Genomic DNA, 22,615 nt, shown 5'->3' with positions numbered 1-22,615 from the left:
ACTATATCCAGTCTCCCACAGTACACAGAACATGGAAATGCAATTATTTTAGTAAATATAAACTGCTAAATACCTTTTCTCATAGAAGCAGTGAGCAGCAGCAGTTAGAACAGTCTTATGACTTTTATCAGTGTCTGGTTAAAGCTTGTAGGAGGAGTTTTCATTCTCCTCCGATTGACCTATGAGGCTGCAGGACTCCTGACCCTCAGTCTGGACAGTGCTGATTGGCCCCGTGCTGATCACATGCACCCTCCCAAAAAAAAAACCTCAGAGGAAGAGGAACTCCTGGGAACACGTTAGCCTATGCCTCTACGGGATAGCCCCATGAGATGTGGATAGGTCTATGGACCCATGTGGAGGAATGTTATGATATGCTTTTATCCAAGCCTAATTTTGTGAGTAATTTACCTACTCTTTTACATTAATAAAGCCTTTGTTTGGGGATAATGCGCTAGGCCTACGCACGTCTTTTTTCATGTTCCAGTGCTCTGGATTTCCCAGTCTGTGGAGGGCAGCGAGGAGTGCATTGTCCTGTCTAAAGCAATAGAGCAAAGAGTTTATGACTGTATAGAGGCCTACCGCACAGTGCAGGAGATTGAACGCTATGTCTTCTGGTTTGTTCTCTTTTGGTTGTGGACACGGGTCAGGATGGGCACCCTGACCGGTCTGTATTTACACAGCCCCATACACTACAAACAGCAATGCACGGTGTGTTCTGACACCTTTCTATCAAATCCAGCATTATTTTTTAAGCAATTTGAGCTCCAATAGCTCTTCTATTGGATCAGACCACACAGGCCATCCTTCACTTCTCACGTGCATCAGTGAGCCTTGGCTGTCCATGACCCCGTCATCGTTTCACTGGATTTCCTTCCTTGGACCACTACAGACTGGGAACATCCCACAAAAGCTGCAGTTTTGCAGTTGCTCTGAAACGGTCATCTAGTCATCACAATTTGGCCCTTCTCAAAGTCACTCAAATCCTTACACTTGCCCCCTTTTTTTCTGCTTTCAACACATCAACTTCAGGGACAACATGTTCACTTGCTGCCTAATATATCCCAAATAAGGATGAGCTCCGGCGTGTTCGCATGGCGCACGTGCCGAGTCCGCCAGGAAGTCGGCACGGCGCAGCGCTAATCACAGGCAGGGAGACATTTCCCGATCTCTGCAGCCGCACATCGGGAAATGTCTCACTGCTTGTGATTAGCGCTGCGCCATGCCGACTTCCTGGCGGGCTCGGCACGTGCGCCATGCGAACACGCCGGAGCTCATCCCTAATCCCAAACACTTTCAGGTACCATTGTAACAAAATAATTACAGTTGAACCTCGGATTACGAGCATAATCCGTTCCAGGAGTATGCTCTTATTCCAAAATACTCGCATATCAAAGCGAGTTTTCCCATTGAAGTAAATGGAAACAAAAATAATTTGTTCCGCATTGACTTCAATGGGATACAATACCGCATGCGGCCAGAGGTGGGGGGGGGTGCCGGAGAGCCTCGGAAACGGCCGGAAAGGCCCGAGTAAACATCGGCTGACCTCGGCAAAAGTCAGAAAGGCTTGGAAAACGTAGTATTTCCGTGTATTTCTGTGCCTTTCCGAGCATTGCCGAACGGCGGCGATTGGCTGCGATCGCCGCTGTTCGGCTCTGGCGCCCCCGCACGTCAGGCCAAATGCGGTACTGCAGGCGCAATTAGGTTGAATTCTGCTCGTCTTACGAGACAACACTTGCAAACCGAGTCAGTATTTTTTTTAAAAAGCTGCTGACAAATCAAAACGCTCTCAAACCAAGTTACTCTTAAACCGAGGTTCCACTGTAATGTTATTCACTTTACCTGTAATAAAAATATAGAGGCACTGTCCATAGTTTGACTTTTTTTACAATTACAACTCTATTTGTGTGGATAACCTGACACTTTATAGTGTGCAGCTTTCCTCCTATTCTTTTCTAATTTATTTTCTGTTTCAATAATGTTTATTAAAAAGTTTCAGAATACAATCATGAAAAATGATGCAAAATTGCACAGGTTTATCCAGATGGCATCAGAAAAAAACAAGAAACACAATGAGGTTGGTTTACTAAAACTGGAGAGTGGAAAATCTGGTGCAACTCTGCATAGAAACCAATCAGCTTCCAGGTTTTTTGGTCAAAGCTTAATTGAACAAGCTGGAGTCAGACGCTGATTGGCCACCATGCACATCTGCATCAGATTTTGTACTTCTAGTTTTAGTAAATCAACCTCACTGTCATCTAATAAGAAAAACAGCATGATCAAAAAGAGACAACAGCAAATAAAACTTGGATCTATCAAATCAAAACTTGGATCTATTAAATTTTGCCTCGCTCTCTGTCTGATAGACAGAGAGTGAGATACCAAAAACAATGTCGGACTCATAGAGGGAAGGGGAAGGAAAGGGGAGAGGTAGAAAGGCTTTTCTTATTTATTTATTTTATTTTGTTTCATTTACAATATCAACTTATTTCTGATTTCTGCACAGTGAGCACAAGAAGTATAGTTCATATTGACATATTCACTTTATCTGTGAGTGGTGATAATGTTAACGCTGATCAGTGTATGGTTACAACATACAACATACACCCAGGGGCGGACTGACCATTGAGCCATTCGGGCACTGCCCGAGGGCCCTGGGCCACTAGGGGGCCCCATGAGGGTTGCCAGCCTCAGTAAAACCAGGGACAGTATGTATAAATCTGTGTTTTTTTTACTGTCTGTGTATACTGTGTGATTGTATACTGTGTGTGTGTATACTGTGTGATTGTATACTGTGTGTGTGTATACTGTGTGGCCCCGTAATCTCTGATTGCCTGGGGGCCCCATAATCTCCTATTGCCCGGGGGCCCCATGAGTTATCAGTCCGCCCCTGCATACACCTGTTCAATTGCTTGGTAACACAAATTGCTAATCAGCCAATCACATAGCAGCAACTCAATGCATTTAGGCATCTAGACGTGGTGATGATGACTTGCTGAAGTTCAGACCGAGCATCAGAATGGGGAAGAAAGGGGATTTCACGGACTTTGACCGTGGCCTGGTTGTTGGTGCCAGACGGGCTGGTCTGAGTATAGAGGGTTTGGTCTTGTGTATGTAGTTAGGGGTGTGGGCACAATTTTCCCCTACCAACAGTTTTTCCATGTTCACAACCATCTCTAGGGTTTACAGAGAATGGTCCGAAAAAGAGAAAATATCCAGTGAGCGGCAGTTGTGTGGACAAAAATGCCTTGATGTCAGTGAAGAATGGGCAGACTGGTTTGAGATGATAGAAAGGCAACAGTAACTCAAATAACCACTCGTTACAACCAAGGTATGCAGAATACCATCTCTGAACGCACAACACAACCAACCTTGAAGCAGATGGGCTACAGCAGCAGGATATCATACCAGGTGACGCTAAGAACAGGAAACTGAGGCTACAATTCTCACAGGCTCACCAAAATTGAACAATAAAAGATTGGCGTAAACATGAAAGCATGGATCCTTCCTGCCTTGTATCAATGGTTCATGCTGGTGGTGTAATGGTGTGGGGGATATTTTCTTGGCACACTTTTGGCCCCTTAGTACCAACTGAGCATCATTTAAATGCCACGACCTACCTGAGTATTGTTGCTGACCATGTCCATCCCTTTATGAGTACAGTTTATGAGTACAGTGTACCCATCTTCTGATGGCTCTTCCAGCAGGATAATGCACCATGTCACAAAGCTCAAATCATCTCACCACTGGTTTCTTGAACATGACAATGAGGTCACTGCACTCCAATGGTCTCCACAGTCACCAGATCTCAATCCAATAGAGCACCTTTGGGATGTGGTGGAATGGAAGATTTGCATCATGGATGTGAAGCCGACAAATCTGACCAAAATCTCTGAGGAATGTTTCCAGCACCTTGTTGAATCACAAAGAATTAAGCCAGTTCTGCAGGCAAAAGGGCGTCTAAAGCAAGGTGTACCTAATAAACTGGCCGGTGTGTATATATTTTAATTTTTGACCATAGATACACTTTAATGGTCTGACTTGTTGTAGACTTATAATTTGGCATAACACTTGTTTTTTTTATATAATTTTTCCAACCCAGAGAAATACTTTGGTAGGCCCCAAACCTAAACATAAATGAACAGGTGGGTAACATGCATAGGCTTCCCATAGTGTTTTATTGTATACTCCGCTTTAACTCACAACTGGACAACAGAATTTTTATGCTTGTGATTGTTTATTTTAAGTAAATGCACACTGTGAGTTATCATTATAACGTTTAAAGTGATATTAAACACACACTGTTTAATGTACATTGTCCCTTCTGTTTCTGTATATGGATGATGGTGATGATTGACGATGATTTTAATTAAAAAAAAAAATCTAAGTACCTAATCGATATACAGCTGTCACATGACCCAGCTTGTTCCCAGCTTGTCTGCAGAGTAATATAAGCAGGTGGAGCTTCTAGTCCTCTGCTGCTGGTCACATGTTCAAAATAAAAAAAAATTTGAAATCAAATATTTATTATTTTTTGGCAATAGCACGTCGTGGGTGGATTTCTGCCAGTCACAGGCTGTGTCGCATCCCTCCAGCCTGTGTCTTAGAATAAGAGGGAGGTGAAGACTCCATCAATCTACATGTAATATCCTGGCCCATTGTGTTTAGCTGGTTAGTGGGCATGGAGGAGGAGGGAGGGGGTGGGCTGTCATTTACCACTGTGAATACACCCACATGTGTGACTCTATAGTCACATGGGCTGCTCAGGGAGGAAATGCTCAGCATAGAAACTCACTGAAAACTGAGCATGTGCAGAGCTGCCAAAACTACTCTGCAAAATCCCTAGCTTAATTGGGGACATGAACAGAAGGTGGAGATAGAGAACAGCAGGATCAACCAGGTTTTTTTGCAGAACACAGAAAATGAAGCTCATAGTGACTGAGTATGAACAGCATGTAATACAGCATTTATTGATAGTTTTTTTGTGATGTGGGTTTAGTGACACTTTAACTGTAATGCCTCGTACACACGGTCGGATTTTCCGACGGAAAATGTGTGAAAGGACCTTGTTGTCGGAAATTCCGACCGTGTGTAGGCTCCATCACACATTTTCCATCGGATTTTCCGACACACAAAGTTTGAGAGCAGGCTATAAAATTTTCCGACAACAAAATCCGTTGTCGGAATTTCCAATCGTGTGTACACAAATCCGACGCACAAAGTGCCACGCATACTCAGAATAAATAAAGAGATGAAAGCTATTGGCTACTGCCCCGTTTAGAGTCCGGACATACGTGTTTACGGCACCGCGTTCAGACCGATCAGATTTTGTGTGACCGTGTGTATGCAAGACAAGTTTGAGCCAACATCCATCGGAAAAAATCCTAGGATTTGGTTGTCGGAATGTCCGACCGTGTGTACAGGGCATTAGTCATTTTTTTATATAGCTTTCAAAATTTTACTTCCATACTGTTTCATGTTTTCAATGATATATGTAATACTTACTTGCCCTCGCAAGCGATCCTGGCTCCTGCTGAGTGCCTCCATAGTAAATCCATTGCAATGGGGACACTCCTGCAGGCTCACTCCAGAGCCACGCTTTGTGTGTCCATTGACACAGTGCAGCTTGGCCCTGCCCCCACTCCCTCATCACTGGCTGGGATTGATAGCAGGAGCCAATTGCCCCTGCAGGTGTCTTTGAGCCATTGGGGAGAGAACGAGAGCAGCAATGCTGCTGTCATACACAGCACTGGATAGACAGACAACGGGTTCAGGTAAGTATAAGGGGGGCTGGGGAGTGGGCTGCACATAAAAGGTTTTTTTTCTTAAAGAGGAGCTCCACCCAAAAGAGGAAGCTCCGCTTATCTGCCCCCCCCCCTCTGCAAAATTTGGCACCTTTCAGGGGGAGGGGGAGCAAGTACCTGGTTTTGACAGGTACCCACTCTCACGTCTGGCTGAGTTCCCCCTCCTCCTTCCCCCGCCGTTGGCCCAATTAGAGAGTACAGTGCACTTCATGCAGTAGGGAGCCGGCTGTGAATCTGCATGGCTCGGGTGAAGACACCGCTGGATTCCTGGACAGATAAATATTAAAAGTCAGCAGCTACAGTACAGTATAAAAAAAAAAAAGAAGATCCTGTTCCTTTAAAGCAGGTTAAACAACACAGTGCTTGTGATGTCCAATCTGTCCCTTTCTATGCTGTATAAAACCTGGTTGATCCTGCCTGTTCCTGTGCCCCCCTAGTTAAACTGACCACAGTAATCATGGCTGCTGATCCATGATCCCGTGGTCGGTTTATGTGCCCCTCTTCTCAGTGTGTTAGAGTTACATAGCCTGGTTGAAAAAAGACCATCTATTTCAACCAATAAAAGGGAAAAAAACCTCTCCTCTCTCCCCCTCCCTCCCTGTCTGTCAGCTCCTAGTGTGTGAGCAATTTCCTCCTCACCCCTCCCCTCTCCTTCTTCCGCTATTAGTCACTGGCGATAAAGTCAGAGAGTAGGATTACTGGTAGCCCCTCTGTTCTAATAAGGTATACTACACAAAGCAAATTTATTTTTTAAATAATGCCTCTAAATAACTTATTTCAGATCACCTCTGTGCAGTCATGTGACCTCCCACCGCTCTCCTCCCCCGATCTAAGGACTACAGTGGGAGGGGCTGAGTGAAAAGCACAGCAGTCATGTGGTCTCCCAGCTAATGTTAAAGGGGAATACAGGGATGCATTTTAAAATAAATTGCTAACATTATTCGTATAAAGACACATAATCAAAGTAATGATGTGAAGGAGGAGATGAGTGGAAGTTAAATTGGATCTTCACCAAACCCCCCCATTTTTTTTTTACCCTCACTTACCGGGAGGTGGGTTGTACACATTTCAGATACTCATCCACTCAGAGGATCCAGCGTTGACCTGCTGAGATCCTTTCGTTTTCTGCCAGCACCACCAGGTCGTTTGTGAGCCCAGTCAGTGGCTCTTATGGGTTCAGTGGACGGGCCCCCCGATGATCATACCTATGCCCACCCCCCTCCTTCTTTGTAATTTAAATTTAAACTATGCCTTCTGGGAAATGTGTTGTGCATATCCCAGGAAGCACAGTGAGCACTGTGCACGTCATTCGCCTAGATGAGTGACATGCATGGACACTTCTTTAAAAAAAATTAACTAAAAAAACCCCAACACTTTTCAAGTACAGGATGGGAGGATTTTAGAGTCCCTCTTTACATCAAGGTCCCCATCAGAGTCCCCTCTTACATCAGGGTCTCCATGACAGTCTCCTGTTACATCAGGGTCCCTGATGTATGAATGTACGTTTGAAATACTCCAATGCCTGGATTTAGACACCCTTTCACGAGACAATAATTACGACATCCTTAGCTGGACTCCCCATTATTTAATGATTCTATATGCTTATTTGCAATACAATTTTAGATACTCCTTGTAGAGCCATTTGAAATCCTTTCTAGTCCTGAGTAACTGATTTTTTTTTTTTAGGTGACATCACTTGCATATGCCCAGTTTCTAAGATATTTACGGCATCCTGGCTGTGCCATAAAGATGGGATTTTCAATTACTGATGTACAGTGCCCTGAAAACGTATTCATACCCCTTGAAATTTTCCACATTTTGTCATGTTACAATCAAAAACGTAAATGTATTTTATTGGGATTTTATGTGATAGAACAACACAAAGTGACACATCATTGTGACGTGAAAGGAAAATGATAAATGGTTTTCATTTTTTTTTTTTTTACAAATATCTGAAAAGTGTGGGGTGCATTTGTATTAAGCCTCCTTTACTCTGATACCCCTAACTAAAATTTAGTGGAACCAATTGCCTTTAGAAGTCACCTATATAGTAAAAAGAGTCCACCTGTGTGTAGTTTAATCTCAGTATAAATACAGCTGTTCTGTGAATCCCTCAGAAGTTTGTTAGAGAATCTTAGTGAACAAACAGCATCATGAAGGCCAAGGAACACACCAGACAGGTCAGGGATAAAGTTGTGGAGGAGTTTAAAGCAGGGTTAGGTTATAAAAAAATATCCCAAGCTTTGAACATCTCACGGAGCACTGTTCAATCCATCATCCGAAAAAGGAAAGAGTATGGCACAACTGCAAACCTACCAAGACATGGGAGGCTGGGCAGAGAAGCAGCCAAGAGGCCCATGGTAACTCTGGAGGAGCTGCAGAGATCCACAGCTCAGGTGGGAGAATCTGTCCACAGGACAACTATTAGTCGTGCACTCCACAAATCTGTCCTTTATAGAAGAGTGGCAAGAAGAAAGCCATTGTTGAAAGAAAGCTTAAGAAGTCCTGTTTGCAGTTTGCGAGAAGCCATGGGGGGGACACAGCAAACAAGAAGAAGGTGCTCTGGTCAGATGAGACCAAAATGGAACTTTTTGGCCTAATTGCAAAACGCTATGTGTGCCGAAAAACTAACAATGCACATCACCCTGAACACATCATGCTTTTCTTCAGCAGGGTCAGGGAAGTTGGTCAGAGTTGATGGGAAGATGGATGGAGCCAAATATAGGGCAATCTTAGAAGAAAACATGTTAGAGTCTGCTAAAGACTTGAGACTGGGGCGGAGGTTCAGCTTCCAGCAGGACAACGACCCTAAACATACAGCCAGAGCTACAATGGAATGGTTTAGATCAAAGCATATCCATGTGTTAGGATGGCTCAGTCAAAGTCCAGCTCTAAATCCAATTGAGAATCTTTGGCAAAACTTGAAAATTGCTGTTCACAGATGCTCTCCATCCAATCTGACAGAGCTTGAGCTATTTTGCAAAGAAGAATGGGAAAAAATGTTACTCTCTAGATATGCAAAGCTGGTAGAGACATCCCCAAAAAGACTTGCAGCTGTAATTGCAGTGAAAGGTGGTTCTACAAAGTATTGACTCAGGGGGGCTCAATACAAATGCACGCCACACTTTTCACATATTTGTAAAAAATTATAAAAACCATTTATCATTTTCCTTCCACTTCACAATTATGTGCCACTTTGTGTTGGTCTATCACATAAAATCCCAATAAAATACATTTATATTTTCGTTGTAGCATGACAAAATGTGGAAAATTTCAAGGGGTATGAATACTTTTTCAAGGCACTGTAAACGCACATTGAAACAAAAGGGTAGTTTGACTCCTTTTTGGTCTGTGCATGTGCAGGATTTGCTTATGCCATCCATGGAAGGACAGTGATTGCAATCACAGAGATGGATGGAAAAGATGGCTACAACCCCCCCCCCCCCCAATAATAAGGGTGCTAAAATAGATCTTGTTATAAATAAGTTAAAGGGGTGCTGAAGTTTTTTTTTTTTTTGCTGCAGACAGTCAACTTTTCTTCCACTTTCAGAATTTAATTTGGAGAGCAAGACATAAGGCTTTGTAACAGTTCTAGCTGTTGAAAAACACTGCAGATTCTAGTTGGGTTCTCTCACGGTTGCAGTCCTGAGAGATATAGGATGTCAGCACATTACTCAACTTGCAAACAAAAGTTATAATGAGGCCCTATTCAGAATAGGCTACAATTCAGAAAAAAACATAATGTAAATCAGAAAAGGAAGTCCACCAGTTGCCTACTTTTCAGCCTAAAATAGTTTATTTTTTTATAAATTACCTTTTGATTGCAATTTATTAGGAACACAGAAAAATGAGGGAGAAGAGGAAGGAAACATTAGGGGGAAGGGACAGAAGCAGGGAATATTACACATGTACTGATTGGCACTATAAGCTTATATATTTTTAACAGTAAAGTTACATTAGTATAAGTCTTTTTTAACTGCTAGCCTGTCTTAAGGGGTGTATTAAAAAAATAAATACAAATTTGCATAGCAGTTTACGTGGTGAAAGTGCATGTACACTTGATATGCACGAATGGGACAAAAAATAATTTTATTAGGCAATTATATATAGGCAAAATACCATATTTGGCCACTAGATGGTGCTAAGTATGGAAAATTCCTATGATACTTATCACCATCTAGTGACCAGATGCAGTATTTTCCCTTCTAAATCAATGAAAAGCATTTGAGCAGCACAGGAAATAGCCTAATAAAATCCCCCCCACCCCCCCCCCACACCCCACCCATTCGCATAGGATGAATGTACATTCACCAGGTGAATTGCTATGTGAAATGTTTATAAATACAACCCTTATTTGGAGAGTGCAAAATCTGGTGCAACTTTGCATGGTAGCCAATCAGAGTGCAAAATCTGGTGCATCTTTGCATGGTAGCTAATCAGCTTCTAATTTTAACTTGTTCAGTTAAGCTTTGACAAAAAAAACGGGAAACTGATTGGTTTCTATGCACAGTTGCACCAGATTTTGCACTCTATTTGTCTATTTGACACACGTGATCCTTATTGATGTATGGTATGCCCTATATTATTATTACAGAAGTTAAAACAGTTACCAAGGATTACCAAGAGTGCATGTTTTCTACTCATAGGTGAACATATGTATTTTTTTTTAGTAACATTATAAGGAGTTCCAGACCTATTATTTATTTCACTTGAGATTTTGTAAAGAGATTAAGAGATTAAGGAAATATGCAATATTAGAACCTGATCAGACAGCTGATTATATTGCTGGCAATGCTTCACCTGTGACAAAATCAACTAAATTAATTCAGTGGGTGAGGATAATGAGAAAGCAGTGATCGAGTAAAATATTGCTGGTTCAGGCAGCTAGGAAGCGACTTCAGAATAATGAAACTGAAGTTTACTGCTTTTTGTTACTTTTATGTGCTATAATATTCCATTTGACAGGGTCCTTAGTAATTCCTGAAATGTAGGCTGTTAAATATTGGTCATACAGCAGGCTATTATTAATTAATTAGAAACATAAAATCTGCCTGGTTGATTTGATAATACCTCAGTTATTCAATTACATCAGTTTTAATGAACTGACTGCAGTGTACTTGACTATATACTGGCTGTGCAGAGATTTACTTTAGTAGCTAAGTGGTTAGCACTTCCGCCTAGCAGCACTAGGGTTGTCGGTTCGAATCCCAACCATGACACTACCTACCTGGAGTTTGCATGTTTTCCCTGCGCCTGCGTGAGTTTCCTCACATGCTCCAAAGACATTCTGGTAGGTTAATTGGCTACTGTCTAAACTGTCCCTAGTATATATTTATGTATGAATGTGAGTTAGGGACCTTAGATTGAAAGCTCCTTAGGGGCAAGGACTGATGTGAATGTATATTATATTTAAAGTGCTATGTAAATTGACGCTATGTAAGTACCTGTAATAAATAAAATAAAAATAGTACTGACTGACAGATAACTTGACATAGATATAATTGTGCCAAACACTTACTTTGGTCCCAAGTAGAATTCTAATGTCCAGGGTTTGTTTCCTCTGTTCTAGAATACTCAGAAGATGTTCTTGGAAAACACCAATCTTGGTAAAGAAGTGGTCATTGTCCCAACATCCTTCAATATTGTCAAAATCGACTCCTAAAGTCAAGAGAAACGTAACACTTCGGGGGTCCAAGGCGATCTGTTGAGGTCTGCAGAGCAGGGCAGTCCTGGTGCGCTCGTCCAAGATGGTTAAATTCAGCACTTTCCTGGAGCGGACAGCAACCAGTGCCGCTGTCAACCCAACAGGTCCGGCACCTACCACTAGGATGGACACCCGGGCTCTCCATTGACGAATTCCATCCACGCTCACCTTCACTACAATATATACCAGAATTACTATCAAGGTGCTTAAGGCGGTGTCAACGGCAAGTTGGTCATGTATCTCTTGTCCACTGTCCAAGTGGCCTTGCACCTTCTCCATATTTTCCAACGCGATAAAGGAAAAGTGGCCAGCTCACCGAAGGCTTGGACGTCCAAACTTGTACCATACAGCCTTTGATTCAAAGCAGCATCATAGTGAAATACTTTCTGCTAAAATCTTGTAGCATGAGGCAAAATCAAACGTCTTAATATAGCATATTACGTCATATTTCTGTCTCCCAAAAACAGATTTCATATCAGCTGGCCACACTGTCAGAAAAAAAGGAGAGACGTCGATTATGATCATGCACCACTACAGTAGCTTAAAACACTTACACACTTGAAGAATACCCTCCACCTCTCTCCTACTGATTAACAATTGACTCACTCCCATTGGCTGTTGGTGTTCATCAGCTTCAGAATACATTATATTTCTCTCTCTCTCTCGCTTGCTCGCACTCTCTCTCTCTCTCTCTCTCTCTCTCTCTTTGTGGCTTATATGTCTGGATCAGGCAACAAATAAATCACTGGATGAGTCTTTCTCCTCTGTGAGCCAGTTTTCTGCAACAGATCTTCAGCAAATATCATCTGCTGACCTTAACCTTTTCAGTACAGGAGAATTCTGTGGATTAGTTGCTGAATCATGCAAGCAATGCTTTGTTTACTCAGATATCTAACTGCTATGAGATTCATGCATTAGCTGCAGGCAATTTCAAGACATTCTCGAGTTGTTACAGGGATTTAACTGGGTGCTCATTTCACACGTGTTTTATTTAAAGCAATATAATTACAAGCAAGCACCTGTTCTAAGATCCATTACAACCAGGCTGTTAACGTGATCTGCAGTAATATTGAAGGCAAGTGTGACCTTCATAAAGCTGCAGAGGGTAAGTGCTCTGTAAAAGCAGTGTATGGCTATTATTCTCAGGAAGTAGCATATTGCTTGAAGCTTAGAGGAGAAACCCTGAGCAGCTTGGTGGTGAAGTGTTGCTGGGGTTCTGGGTTCAAATCCCATGGATGTTCAAAAATGCCCTCTTGCAGTTGGACTGTCCCTGCACTGCAAGGTTTAATGCAGTCGAACCAAAGGAGGAGCTGTCTGATCTTCCTCCTCACCCCCATCTACCGACCGGGATACCTATCATCACTCAGAAACTCTGACATGGCTTCCAACGGGACCAACACCTCCGTCAAGACCAAGCAGAGGCCCGAGCAACAGAAAGTTTAATGCAAGTTTAGGTCTAGGGCACTTTTACTTACCAGATCCTTCGCTGCAACCTCTTCTTGGCAGTCAGATGCCCTCTGAGATCATCAAAACCAGTGCACAGCTAATGAGGGCCTTGTTCTGTCAAGGGTGGTTTTGGGTTATAACACGCACGGAATAGACTATCAACCATGTATATATTTATAGAAAATAGATTTACTTGACACCCGGTACTAAAATCCATCCTCTTGCTTGCCCCCCCCCCCCCCCCCCATTTCCCCTCCTCCGCCAGTGTTTGCACCATATACACTATATTACCAAATCTATTGGAACGCCTGCCTTTACACGCACATGAACTTTAATGGCATCCCAGTCTTGGTAGGGTTCAATATTGAGTTGGCCCACCCTTTGCAGCTATAACAGCTTCAGCTCTCCTGGGAAGGCTGTCCACAAGGTTTAGGAGTGTGTCTATGGGAATATTTGACCATTCTTCCAGAAGAGCATTTGTGAGGTCAGGTACTGATGTTGGACAAGAAGGCGGGCGCACGCCCGCTATATCTAATGCACGGGCTGTTGTACAGGTACGTCGGTTCGCACTGGCTGCCTGGCCATAGTTTATGTGTGGTGGGCGGTCCGGAAGTGGTTAAAGTGGTTGTAAACCCTTACATATACCCAGTGAAGTGACTGGCCTCAGGTGATACACAGAGATAAAACAAATCTTCCTACATAAGTTGTAACTGTTTATCTGCAGTCTTCTCTTCTCTACATCTGTTCAAAGTTCAGAATTTTTACAGCTTTTCTGAACTTTAAAAAAAGGGGGCGGAGAGCTGAAGTTACATTCTGCAGAGCTTAGTGAGGAGAGCTCTGAGAAATGATTGGAGGGAAGGGACACACCCCCCTTCACACAACACACAGGAATAGAGCTGAGGCTGTCAATTAGCTGGAGGTCCCTCCCCTGTCACCATTTTTCTCTTGGTGTCAGGAAAACTTGTCAGAAGTGATTCATGCTGATAGCAGAGGAACTTAGTGCTTTCAATTGAGAAATATACACACTTTAAAGGGATATGTTGTGTTCATATTTCATGTCTGAGGTTTACAACCACTTTAAAGGGTAACTCCACTTTCGTGGGAAAAAAAAATAGCAATAGAACATAATATAGCGTATACAATTGCGACACAAGTCATATTGTAATTGAATGTTATTAAAAAATACCTTTCTTTTTCAATCTGCAGCCACTGTAATTTTCTGAGAATACATTGCAATATGGCTACCTGGAGTTGTTATGTACACAGGGTATATACTGACCACCCCCCCAGAAACAAAATTTCCTGCTTGTGTGATTGGCTCACCAATTTTCCCAGAAGTCTGCCTAAGATACAAGTCAGATTTCAGGGATCCCCTGCAACAAAAATGACATTTTTGGAGAGATATTTCCAAAAGGGACATATCTAAAGGGATGCAGGCCCAGCAGATTTCCTCATTAGTGCTCTGCAGATCCACACCTGATAGATAATTATGAAACCACTCCCATTAGACCCACCCATCACATAGGCACAGAGGAACATACAGGGATTTCTTCAGAATAACAAAAGGTAGGAAACTGCAACAAAGATTGTTATAATCCTTGCAATGTACATAGATCACCCAGAGGGGAATGTTTTTTCCTCAACAAAAGTGAAGTTACGCTTTAAGTAAAAGACCTGTATGATTAGGCAGGGAATAATTAAGACCCCTTTTTTTGGCCTATCTCTGTCCATTGGGGAGATTTCTCTTACCTTCCTGCCCCAGAGACACAACGGGAACCAAGACGAAATCGTACAAGCATGAAAAAAGAAACTATGGTGACCAAGACAAATAGAAAGAGTGAATCATTCCAACAATCACAGACAGCAAAAAACCTGACAAGCTTTTTTGGCTCTATCCAAAAAAAAAAAAAAAAGTTTTGGCTTTACATTAACTTTGCATGGTTTAGTTTAATTGCTCAAGAACGTGTATGTTGCACCTGTGTTTGGTGAAGACTGCATCTGGCTAATAAAATGTGTTTTGCTTGGTGATAGTTTCTCTGCAATAGTTTTCTGATCAAACTGGTTCTTGTCTGTCTTTATAAATTTTATAGGGATTTAAAATGGGACGCTCCACTAGGAGCAGAGACTATGTGCAAGAGCCCTGGAGCCATCCTGAAAGAAATGTATAAAACCCAATTCTGACTGTTAAAGTCAAAATTCTGTGTTTCATACTCAGAACTCTAATATTAAAAGTCAAAATTCTAATAATTAAAAGTCATAATTCTGAAAATAAAAAATCTAAATTCTGGGATTAACAGTCAGAATTGTTAGATTAAAAATCAAAATTCTATGTTTCAAAATCAGAATTCTAATATGAAACGTCAAAATTCTGAGATTTCAAAATTCTGGGATTAACAGTCAGAATTCTTAGATTAAAAGTCAGATTTCTGAGTTTCAAAGTCAGATTTCTGAGATTAAAAGTCAAAATTCTGAGATTAAAAGTCAGAATTCTGAGATTAACAGTCAGAACTCTGGGCCTCAGTGTCAGAATTAAAAATGAAAAGTTAAGACTTTAGTCATAACCATGGGTTGTATGCTGCCACCTTAAATTGATTGGACACTGGCAAATAAAGTACACAATGAGAATACTCACAGGTTCACTAAAGAGAATCAAAATTCTTCTAATCAGACTGCATGGACTTTCCTTAGGAAAGTAGAAAGGGTACAGATAAATGTCTTTAAAGGCAAGCCGAGGAAGGGGATTGGGACCAAATATGGATAACTGTACTAAAATTATACTAACCTTTTCAATATAGAACTGGAAATGTAAGTAGGCTTACAAACAGAAGCATAGCTTGAAGCTTGTGGGCTCTGATGCAAACGTTGACCTGGGGCCCCCCACTATCATCTGTTGCTTCCACCACATGCCAAGATACTTCAAGTGGCTAAAGAGTTATTTCAAATCTTTTAATAAAATAATCAGCAACTAAAAGCTCCTGATCCCAGCGCTCAGGGAATAGAAAATTCAAAAAAGTGCAGCTCTTATAAAAATGAGATAATTACAAAAAGATGCTTGAAAAATCTGAAAATCAATCCAGCATTAACAGCGCTCTCTCAGCAGAAATAAGTACAGTATAATTAAAATTCATATACTGAAATGTCAAGACCATACATGTAAAATTATAATAATAAATGTTCCCACTAGCAACAGTACTAATAAGTAAGTGCACAGAGTACATTAAAGAAACAGTTCTTAGTTGCTAGATGATTAATATCATGCATCCACTCCAAAGGGAAGAAACAGGAGGAAACTCTTCTAATGCCGTCACCATTACACCGCGTGTACTTCACCCCTATGGTAATACACTCACCACAAGGTCTAGTAGGACAAGCCTTTGAAATAGTAATCTCCTAGAATTCTCATCACATCCAGTAATACATAAAGGAAAGAGAACACGGCGCATAGCATAATCCTGCACTGTTTTCATCTCCGAAATTTCCCCCAATACAAAATGCGCTTACAAGATAAACAATAAAACTTAGCATTGACTTAGCATTGATCCAATACAGTGAAACACTGCACAGTCAGCCTGTGTACTCTCACCGCTTCCTGGAATATCCTACCCGCGGTGATGCCCGGGACGAGTCACAAGCCGCTGTCAGTCAGAAGGAGCCGCAAGTCACAGAAATATATAATAAAACAAACGTCACTGTAAAAAATATAAACTTAGCTTACCTTCCAAGTGGACAGCGTCAGTCAGTGGAGCATTGGACAATGTCAGTAGGGCAGTGGATTCTGTGTGGACGGAACCCGTAGGGCAGTGTACAGTGTCAGTAAAGCAATGAATGTGTCAGTAGGGCAGAAGTTGGTGTCTGTAGGGCAGTGGATGGTGTCAGTCAGTAGAGGAGTGGATGGTGTCAGTATGGCAGTTGACTTTGTCAGTAGCGAAGAGGACAGGGTCAGTAGAGCAATGAATGATGTCAGTAGGGCACGGGACTTTGTCAGTAGTTATTTTATTTTTTGTATTTTATTTTTATTAACTTAATTTTTCATAATTTTTTTACAGTTTTTTTTTTTTTTTTTAGCAGCCCTGTTGGGGGAGTTTGGTAAAATGTCAGGGGCATAACCAGACCCCTGATGTTTCACTGCTGAGACACAGTCCTTAACCTCCATCTCTGCAGCCTCAGCTGCACAGAATGAATGAACAAGAAAAGCTCTGTTCAGAGCCTCACGTTCATTCCATTACTATGCTTCATTTATGAATGAACACAGTGAATGATTGGTACCGATCACTCACTGTGTTCATTCAGAAAAGGAAGGGGCCAGTAAATGACATATTTACTGACTCCTTCCCCGTTCTCCATCCTGAAACATCAGCTGGCGAGAGAAGAGAGGTGGGAAGCGGGCAGTGCTGAGGTACTGAGGGGATGGGGGGGGGGGGTTGAGGGGCGGAGGGAGGGAAAGGAGGAGAATCAGGCTTTCAGCGGATGCAGCAGGACAATACAGGGCATTGGTTCCTGTATATGCCACCCCTCCTCCCCTCCTATCCAGGTGTTAAAGGACAGGGTTACCATTGCAACCCCTGATACTACGCCAGTGCTTACAAATCTTTATGAATACATTCCTAACATGAATATGAAGCCACAGTATACTTTTTTAATAAAGCTGCACCTGGTCTACTGAAGGTACGGGAAAGCATTTCCTTTGTCTAGTCTCCTGCAGTGCTCAGACTGCAACACCATAACTTTATACATGACTGTTTCATCTCTGAACCAGTATCTCAGTCCAGGAAGCAGATGGTGATCCTGGGTGATGCCAGAACAAAGATGGTGGTATCCTTCAGAGAAAAGCAGAACCCAAGAGAGTAGGCAATACACATCACATAACACCATGCCATGCCATTATAATCTATGAATCAGCTAAGCCACATTGAATATTATATGCTTAGGTACAATATATGTTCTCAGATTAGGGGTCCACATCTGTGGATTGGGGAGGTAGCTGTAATTAGGTGAACATTACTGACCACCATGTTCTCTGTTCCCAGATCTTAGGCTGGGCCCCAGAAATGCCAGGCTGCCTGTGCAGCACATTGTGGCCAGCCAGAAAACTCTCTTGACAGCTAGTTTTGGACGGCTGCTGAGAACCAATACACTCACCACCAATACACTCACCACCCCACCACCAATACAGTCACCACCCCTCAATCCAGACATCTATTCAACATAGATACCTAACTGTTACATTGGGATTTCTACCACCATATTGAGAAGTACCATTATCACTTCAAAATTAAACTCGATACAAATACATATAGACACTGTGGAACTTTATAGGTACAACAATAACCATAAAGACAAAGTATCTCACTAAAATCTATACAATCTATTCATATGCTGCTCAAATCACATAAATGAATAAAGGGCTGAAAATACATTATGATTTCATCATTATAAAGCACCTTCCTGAATCCCAATCATTGAAACACAACGATTGAAATTAATTAAAACTGGAGCAGAGGGAATCAGGAACAGCTGTGCATGACAACCAATCAGCTTCTAGCTTCAGCTTGTTCAGTTAAGCTTTGAAAATGAAAGATAGAAATTGATTTGCTGCCATGCACAGCTGCCCCAGATTCTGTCTGATCCGGTTTTAGTAAACTCATCTCAAAGTATGCATCCATTTTTTCCTTATTATTTCTTGATGATGGGGTTATACTGGATACTGAATGTGTTTTGTGAAAAAATATAGTCCACTTCTTTAGGGGAGATTGAAGGATTACAATCTATAATATTTTATTAAATAACAGTAAATCAATAATCCAATATTAAATTTACAGTAATCTAATAATAGGAAAACTAAATCTATTCAACCTGCCCATTCATAACTTAATGTCAGGCATGTGTATACAAAGAAAACAGTTGGCAGGAAGACTATATGATTTATACAGACAAATAAGACAATTGATCTACAACTATATGCCTAAATATGAGAAAAAACAGTATTAGGGCAATGAGTTGTACAAGTCCAAATTGTACTTTAGGGCATGGCAGCCCACTTTTATTGAACAAAACTGAGTTCACATAAACATCAGTTGCCCATGCAGGGGTTCCCACCATCAACATGAAAAGTCAACTGAAAGAACCAAACCACCAGGCTTCCTTGTCCGCAGCACCACTGTTCTCCTTACCAGTCCCTCTAACTGTGTTGTCTCCTGGTTTACTTGACCCACTTAGTCTTTAGTCACAGCGTCCTGCTGCACAGCCCACTCCTGGCCTCTGGATAGGGGTTCCCCTGACACCCTGATAAGAACTGACTCCTGGGATGAGACCTCTTGTCTCCTGGCTACTGGTTGGGACACCTCGGACCCCCTGGTTGAGACCTCCTGTCTCTTGAATCTTGGCTGGGGCTCCCCTGACTCCTGGATAAGATCTTCTGTCTCCAAACTGGGAGCTTTGAGCCATCCTCAGGCTTGAGTATATAATGACCCTGCACACTTGTTTACTCACACAGGCTGCAGAAGTAAAATCCAGACACAGGATTGAAGGTTCTGTTCCACCCAAGACATTTTGAAACCTTTAAACTGGAACAACAGAATCCAGACAAAACCAAAAACACAGCTTTCTTCGCTCAGTCTGGAACTTTGCAATAAGCCTTAAAGTGATTGTAAAGTCTCATTTAAAAAAAAAAAAAAAAATAACAAACATGTTATACTTACCTCCTCTGTAAAGTTGGTTTTGCACAGAGCAGCCCGGATCCTGCTCTTCTCGGGTCCCTCTTTGCTGCTCCTGGCCCTCTCTCTCCTATCGAGTGCCCCCACAGTCAGCTTCCTATAGGGGCACTGGAGCCAAGTCACAGCTTTGTGAGTCCATTCGGACACGGAGCTCCGCCCGGCCCCACCCCCACTCTCCCCTGATTGGCTGACTGACTTTGACTGACAGCTGCGGGAACCAATGGCGCTGCTGCTGTGTCTCAGCCAATCAGGAGGAGCGTCCCGGGCGGCTTAGACATTCGTGGACATTGCTGGAGAGATTGGGCTCAGGTGAGTAATTAGGGGGTGCTGCTACACACAAAAGGTTTTTTCATCTTAATGCATCTATGCGTCTTATGGTCCGCTTCAGGTCCGAATTCAGCCAAAAATTCAGGCTGAAATCGGACCTGAAACTCTGAATGGAGACAAACCGGAGTTCTGCTGTGAGCCGCTGTGTTTAATAGTGTGAACCCAGCCCTAATGAGAAATCCTGTGTCATTTTTTCCTACATTTTCACAGTGGCGGGGCCTCAAACTGTCATACAGATAACAATAGTATATTATTAAAATGGTCCAAATTAAGACTGAATTTCCGGGAGATATAAAACTGATTAAAGCAGAACATCTAGATCATAGATGTCAAACACAAGGCCCGCGGGCTGAATCCGGCCCTTCAGGCCATTTCATGTGGCCCTCGCATCTCTCCTGCAGCTGTAGGAGAACTCCAGCCCTCCTCTGGTCCTCCTCCAGACCCCTACTTTCTGCTTTCAAGCAATGCATCCAGCTTCTTCCCAGCAGTAGCATAAGGAAAGGGGGTGCACTGTGATGTTCGGGAGAATAGGGGACTCAACTTCTGATGGTGGGGTGGCTCTTGACATCTAATGTAAGGGGAGAGTATGCGCTGGACATCTAATCTTACAGATACAACCGGCCCTTTTGAGGACAATCCTAATGCTGATGCAGCCCACGATGAAATTGAGTTTGACACCCCTGATCTAGATGGAGAAAGATCGTGGATGAGGATATACAATCATGCAATAGAAGCAGAGAAAAAGTAGTGATTGCCATTGAGGATCATTTTAAAAATAAAAAAGTGAAAACAGACCGCCAAACAGAGACAGAGGAGAGATCCTCCATGATAGAAAGTATATTTTCTATAGTGGTGGGGGTAGACTACAATGTTGAGAGTGAAAAATCTGAAGCACTCATGAAACCAGGCAAGAGTAATGACACGGCTTCATCACCTCCAGGTAAGACTGATCAATTCAATACCCAATTAAATGTGACACAAATGTTATAGATAATGTATTTTACAAATATTTTTGGGCCAAAAAAAAGAAAATCAGTTTTATAAAAAAGAGTGAATCAAATTTCACCACTTGCCACCAAATCACGTCCCTGGTATGCCATTTGACCTCAAGTGGTTGTACTGGGGTGATGCTGTACCATTTTTTTTAGAGCCAATGGTCGGCTTTCTTGTAATAGCAATCGGAGTGGCTAACTAGCCACTCCGTCTGCTATTACAAGCAACGGGAAGGGACTTTCCCCGCTCTTGTTGCCTTCCGCGGCTCTCTTGGGCTCTCCCCTCCCACCAGGAGACTCAAGCTACCGGCTGGCACATCCTCTGGCTGGCCGGAGACCCATACAAAGCCGGAATAAGCTGTGATCGGGTCTCTGCTATGGTAACCCGGAAGCGCTGAAATTACATCACTTCCAGTTCCCCTGGCTGTCATCTGCGGCATTTTTTGAAAATCGATATTGCCGTTTTGAAGTGCTGTGCGGGCCAGCGCAATTTTAAAGCGTGACATGTTTGGTATCTATTTACTCAGCGTGACATCATCTTTTATATTTTACAAAAAAAGTGGCTTATGTATTGTGTTTTTTTTGCATTCAAATTATAAAAAGTGCATTTTTTCCCTAAAAACTGTCTTTGAAAAACCACTGCGCAAATACAGTGTGACATAAAAAAATTGCAAAACCCACCAATTTATTCTCTACGGCCTCTGCTTAAAAAAAAAAAAAAAATACTAATTTAAACTTGTAAACAAAAAGTCCCAGAAAAAGCCTGGTCAGCTTGTGGCTAGATGGGAAATCTTCCAACGGGGACATTAGTTCTAATGATAACCAGTGATTCCTCTCGTTTCCTGTTTTGGCTATAAGACAAGAAGAGAAGGGAAATTTCCCCATCTCTCCTCCCCTCTACTTGAGTGCTCACCTGGCCTGATGGGAGTCATATATTCCTGGAGGCCTTAGCCTTTTATTCAGTAAGTAGGAGCAAACCTAGTGACATATCATCGAGAGGTCCCACTGGCTGAACCTGGAAGAGCCAGCGGTAGGGTTGCCACCTCATCCCTTTAAAACCTGTCACATATTAATTACACAGGTTCTGTGGCTGATTAAGGTGGTAATTAAATTCACTTAGTACCTTACCTGCATTAAATTAGCCCCAGGACCTGTATAAATAATGTGTGTTCAATTTTAAAGGGGTGAGGTGGCAACCGTAGCCAGCGGGCCTCTTGAAGACATCACATGTAAGATGGCAGCATGGGACCGTATGGTATTTGTCAGAAGGATGTCTGCAGGAAAATGCTGGATCCGCTGGGTGGGTGAGTATCCGAACTGTGTAGACAACAGCCCCAGGTAAGTAGAGGAATAGAAAATAAATAAATAAAAGGGTGTGGGGTGAAGATTCCCCTTAATCACTTACCCTCCGGAAGATTTACCCCCCTTCATAACCAGGCTATATTTTGATTTTTGGCACTGCGTTACTTTAACTGACAATTGTGCAGTCATGCAACACTGTACCCAAATTAAATTGATGTCATTTTTTTTCACACACATAGAGCTTTCCTTTGCTGGTATTTGATCACCACTGGATTTTTTTTTTTTGCGCTATAAAAAGGAAAAAAAAACCCTGAAAATTTAGAAACAAAC

The 22,615-nt window shown here is 42.2% G+C and overlaps 1 protein-coding gene across 3 annotated transcripts in view; it reads right to left on the bottom strand.

Annotated features, from left to right (window-relative positions):
* The window catches only part of LOC141112598 (uncharacterized), a 155,580-nt gene that overhangs the window by 128,776 nt on the left and 4,189 nt on the right, over window positions 1-22,615 (bottom strand). The window contains exons 1-2 of one of the 3 annotated variants that reach the window (XM_073605552.1): window positions 12,112-12,428; window positions 11,320-11,993 (exon numbers count right to left, since the gene is read on the bottom strand). In XM_073605552.1, the coding sequence (XP_073461653.1) occupies window positions 11,320-11,784 (465 nt within the window). In that variant the 5' untranslated portion in view covers window positions 11,785-11,993; window positions 12,112-12,428. Of the gene's footprint in view, window positions 1-11,319; window positions 11,994-12,111; window positions 12,429-22,615 lie in introns of those variants that run through there. The other 2 variants (XM_073605550.1, XM_073605551.1) reach the window with 2 other exon arrangements.

This window comes from Aquarana catesbeiana, linkage group LG11 (genome assembly GCF_042186555.1).
Source record: "Aquarana catesbeiana isolate 2022-GZ linkage group LG11, ASM4218655v1, whole genome shotgun sequence".
NCBI lineage: Eukaryota > Metazoa > Chordata > Amphibia > Anura > Ranidae > Aquarana > Aquarana catesbeiana.
This window is presented reverse-complemented; position numbering and strand designations above follow the sequence as displayed.